This window comes from Bombus pyrosoma, linkage group LG2, assembly GCF_014825855.1.
Source record: "Bombus pyrosoma isolate SC7728 linkage group LG2, ASM1482585v1, whole genome shotgun sequence".
Classification (NCBI taxonomy): Eukaryota; Metazoa; Arthropoda; class Insecta; order Hymenoptera; family Apidae; genus Bombus; species Bombus pyrosoma.
Genome location: NC_057771.1, coordinates 5,990,860 through 5,995,296, shown reverse-complemented (window position 1 = coordinate 5,995,296; position 4,437 = coordinate 5,990,860). Strand labels below are relative to the sequence as shown.

At 41.8% G+C, this 4,437-nt stretch overlaps 1 protein-coding gene across 2 annotated transcripts; it reads right to left on the bottom strand.

Moving 5' to 3' along the window:
- Positions 1-675: 675 nt before the first annotated feature.
- LOC122573003 lies at positions 676-2,331 on the bottom strand. Of its 2 annotated transcripts, none has more exons than XR_006318628.1 (3): positions 1,511-2,331; positions 1,221-1,464; positions 676-1,162 (listed from the first exon to the last, which is right to left on the bottom strand). XR_006318628.1 is itself a non-coding variant. In XM_043738826.1 (3 exons), exons 1-3 carry the CDS (start codon positions 1,548-1,550, stop codon positions 1,062-1,064), a joined length of 369 nt encoding a protein of 122 aa, XP_043594761.1. In that variant the 5' UTR covers positions 1,551-2,331; the 3' UTR covers positions 676-1,061. The 2 variants fall into 2 exon arrangements, 1 of the variants encoding a protein (XP_043594761.1); XM_043738826.1 differs by having other exon boundaries at positions 1,221-1,448.
- Between the last annotated feature and the right edge of the window lie 2,106 nt (positions 2,332-4,437).

Genomic DNA, 4,437 nt, shown 5'->3' with positions numbered 1-4,437 from the left:
TGAGAGAGAATGCGCGAGGCGGACATATATGGTTGCAGGGTCCGAAAAGCTCTCAGGTTACGCCGACGGCGCTAACCGTTTTCACGATGATGTTTGCTCTCCTTGTCTCTCTACTATCTCTCTCTCTCTCTCTCTTCTCTCCTTCTTCATCCATCGTTTCTCTTTTCTTTTCTTTCTCAAATTCGCGTGTATACACTCGCACCTTTCGATCCTACTTCTCTGTAGTCTTTCTCTTTCCGACGTATGGGCTCGCGATCTCGGTCATTCGTATGCACACAGAAATCGCATTTTCTTCGTCGCGCCACGACCAAAAATACCGGTGTTCGTGCAGCCATGGGTGAAAAGGAGAGGGAACTACAGCGGCGGCATTGGCGCGACGAAGACGGAAGGAAGAAGCGCGACATATCGTCGCGATGCTGCGCGAGAGAAGGGATGAGGTTTTCGTTATTTCGAGATTATCGGGGATTGCCTGCTTTTTGGAATCGTGCCGATCGTCTCGTCCACTCCCGATATCGAGACGGCTTCTTCATTTTACTGTACCTTACCAGTAAGTCAAATCATTGATGCGAAATCGTTCGATATTTAAGCGGTATCCGATAATAAGGAAGCTCGGGGCAACAAATATTATACGACGTAACCTCAACTAATATGGTTATAATTATTTTTATTATCGTTGCCTACCGATACACCTTAATTCCGACGCTAAATAATAGAAAATCGAAATGTAACAATTAACTAGTACGATATTTAAATTAAATTAAAAGGTAAAAATTAAGAGGTATTTAGAAGAAATTAAATTTTCAGTCGAGGAAAGATAAGTTTTAATATGGCGGAAGTAACCGCGAGTCGATAAATATATCAGCCTAAATTATATTCGAAAACAATTTCAAGTATGCATTGTCTTGCGAACCTGTTATACGATAGAATTGTCAAATTGTGTAAAGCATCGGTAAATAGTACGTGTCTGGGATATTAAATAACCGTGTGGGAGTTTAGTAGTCTAAGAATAGAGGGGCAAGAAATGCAGAATCGTAGAGTTTTGGTCCCCGGGTTTATCATTTTTACATATGTACGTAAGGATGAATTTCGGGAACTCGATTTCGGCTGATTCCAGGTTGAAAGAGAAAGAGTTTATTTATCGAAGCCGACTGAAGCCTTGCAGCTGAAACAAATGACGGGATCGATAAAAATTTCAAATTCGCTCCATCACGATTTCTCACCTCCTCGACTTTTCAGCATTCTTCTTCGTATCTCATCTTTTTTTTTCGTTTTGCTCTGTAAATAATTTACGCGATTACGTGTTTCTACGTCAACCAAAACTGTTTGGCAATTTTCTCCGCGATATATTTCGCCAGCTTTTCCCATAGTGAAAACCGTAACTCGAAACATCCGACAGTCAATTTCAGACTGCACACTATTTACGTAGACTAAAATTTGCACGAACACAGCTAAAAAAAACGATATCTAAACAAAGATTCCTTTCACCTGCTAAATATTATATCAATATTACGAGTATTATTTGTATATTTTTGCACCACGACTATGTACATTCCGCGCGCTGTTGGATCTGCAAATTTTCCTTAAACGTACGTATAAACGTTCGCGGTCTAGTCAAGACGTTTCGAAATGTTCTTTGCTACTACCGGTCCGTTGTTAATTATATCATCGCTTTTCACCGCGTTATTCGAAGATGCAATTTTTCCCAAAATAGATATCAGCTCGATAAATAGACGTTCCGATACATACGACGAGCATTTTGTCGACACTTTTGTACTCTAGCTATCTATCTACGTAGCTATACCGTGAAAATTTGTAAACACTAAGTGGATCCGTGTGCCATAAACTTGGGCGCCATGTGCTTAATTATTATGAATCGGAATGAAACGAACGTTCAATACTACAACACATACGCACACGCACGTGTCTCTTACGAATTTGTAGATTAAAATCCAAACAATGTCAACGAGGTTTCCTTGCTCGTACTGGAAATTGTTGATAGTCCCATCAAGACTGTCTCGCGTGATTCAACCAAAATTTTACAAGTTACCATTTTACATTACCATTACGTTATATTTCGTCGACGAATCCTTCCGACACGTATGTGCGAGGTGGTTCGAACAATGTCGGAAATTTAGCGATTAGTATAGCGTATAAAGTGTGTAATTAATAAGAAAAATAGCGTCAAAATTGTCAGTTACCATTACTGAATAAATATTATAATGTTATCGATAAATACGTTTGCGTAACAAGTAACGAATGAAATTCATAATTATTAGGTCGTATTTCCTTTCGCGAAAAGTGTCTTTCCTTTTACGAGGAAATAATGGATGCACATTTTATATTATTTTATCGAATTACGTATGATCCATTTTGTTCTATCAAAATAAACACCGCAACGTTCGACAGATCAGCTTTCATTTTTGTATAAAGATGCGTCGTTGTAAAAGACGTGTGTACGAAAGAAAGACACTTTTCGGACAACCTAATACAAGATAGGACTTTGGTAGCAGCTTACATATTAAATATCGTTTATGAAATATTCTACTTGGATACTTTGTATATTTTCTCACGTTTTATCGTATTCTGTGAATTTTTGCAGATTCTCAAATTCAAGAGGCGGGGAGTAAAGTCGACGATCCGGCAATCAAAGAAATTTTCTAAGTCAACCAGTTATCGTCATTGATCGCTCTATTCGCGTACACATTGCGCAAACTTGCCAACGTACTGACGCTGTTACTCGCTAAATTACCACGTAAGAGGCATCCGGTCGGTCAGATTGGAAAGTAAGCTCGTTGGGAGAAGAAAGTGTTGCTGCTGTAAAAGGAATTCGCGAGCGCAAGGAGGATGGAAAGGGGATCGTTCGCGATACGTAGTCGTACGCATAATAGGGGCCGGTATCTTGTCCTGTCCTCGCACTCATAACATCTATTTCCAGAACAGACCAACGACTAAGTTTAGATTCGCTGTTCCATATACTCGAGCCATTCGCCCACTCGGGTCCACTCGCTCCCAAGAAAATCTGATAAACGAAGAAATAAGTGATACGTGGCTACTTCGGTTATTGTCGCGTCTCCCCTTTCTGAATTTGCTTCTCTTTTTACCATCGTTATCGTCAACATATAACGTACACATGTATAACGAGTAACGTTCTAGTACCTACGCGCTCCTATACCGTTTCGTCCATTTCCATCATTCGCCGGTGCAACGATAACAAACGCCATCGTGGTGGCACTGTAAAAACATCGAGGGGAAATAAACGTGGTTCTGCGCGCGAATCGCTCGCGATATTGTATTTAGGTCGGTCGAGAGACCGTAGTCTGTATTTGCTCGAGATAAATACCACTATTTTGTTACTTATCGAAGAGGAAATCTTGTAACGAAGTAATTCATTTCGAATTCATTCATCGGGAATTCTTGGTCTTTGCGTTATCGTCGTTGGAGTTAAGGGTTAAAGAGACACGAAGACGTACCGTGCGACAGAAACAACGCTTCCGCGAGCGCAGAGTGGAAATTGAGTAATCGAACGAAAGAGTCGCGGATTACCTTTGTTTTTCTTCTTTTTTTCTCGTTCGTATTCCGAGCTAAAAGTAAAGCATACTAAAAATATTTCGAGCATAACGCGAGAGAAATTTTAGCGGCATGGTTCGTTCGTTCGTTACCGAACGAATGACGTTAAGCGTCTCTTTCTCGGTTATATGTAAAACTTGGAATGCCGTGTGACGCGTCGACAGAGAACGGAAGCGTCACGGGTGTTCTATCTTGCGTAATGTTAAAAACCACGAAACGCACAACTCGGTTCGAGTGGCGAAAATAACGTAACGTATTCCACAATTGGGAATTTAAGGCAGCTGGTTGTGCATGATTTGCCGGGTATTTTTAGCCAGGCAACGCAAAGGGCAGGTCCGAAGATGTAACGGCGCTCCAGACTTGCGAGAAAGGTACGTCACAGGCGCAAAAACGTACGTCGTCAGGCGCGCGTTCTCCGCGCGATACGTGGCTGCGTCGATTCATCGGAATTAGCAGAAGTACGCGATGCAGTTTCGAAAGCCGAGTACTATTAGCGTAGAATAAACCACGCGAGGCCTCTTGCTCATCCTGTTGAAACATTCTCTGGCATTTTTCTTCTTCCACTCTGGTGTTTTCGTTTCCGCGAAAACGCAAAATTTACGCAGCGCCGCCGATTTGCTTATTTTCCCGCAAAGAACCGCTCTCATACTTGCTCGTAAATCACCCGGCAACATCCGATTCGACCGTATCGACGACCTCTCGTCTATCATTCCGAGTCGAATTTTCACGGTCGCTTTCGCTGTAACCTGCGCGAAACGCGAAACGTTTCTCTCCGTGTTAACTCTACAGCGATCCGCGAACTCCTGTATTTCCATGTTATTCCCATTTCGGGAAATAAACAGCACTCGTCGAGTGCTATGGAACTCGCGT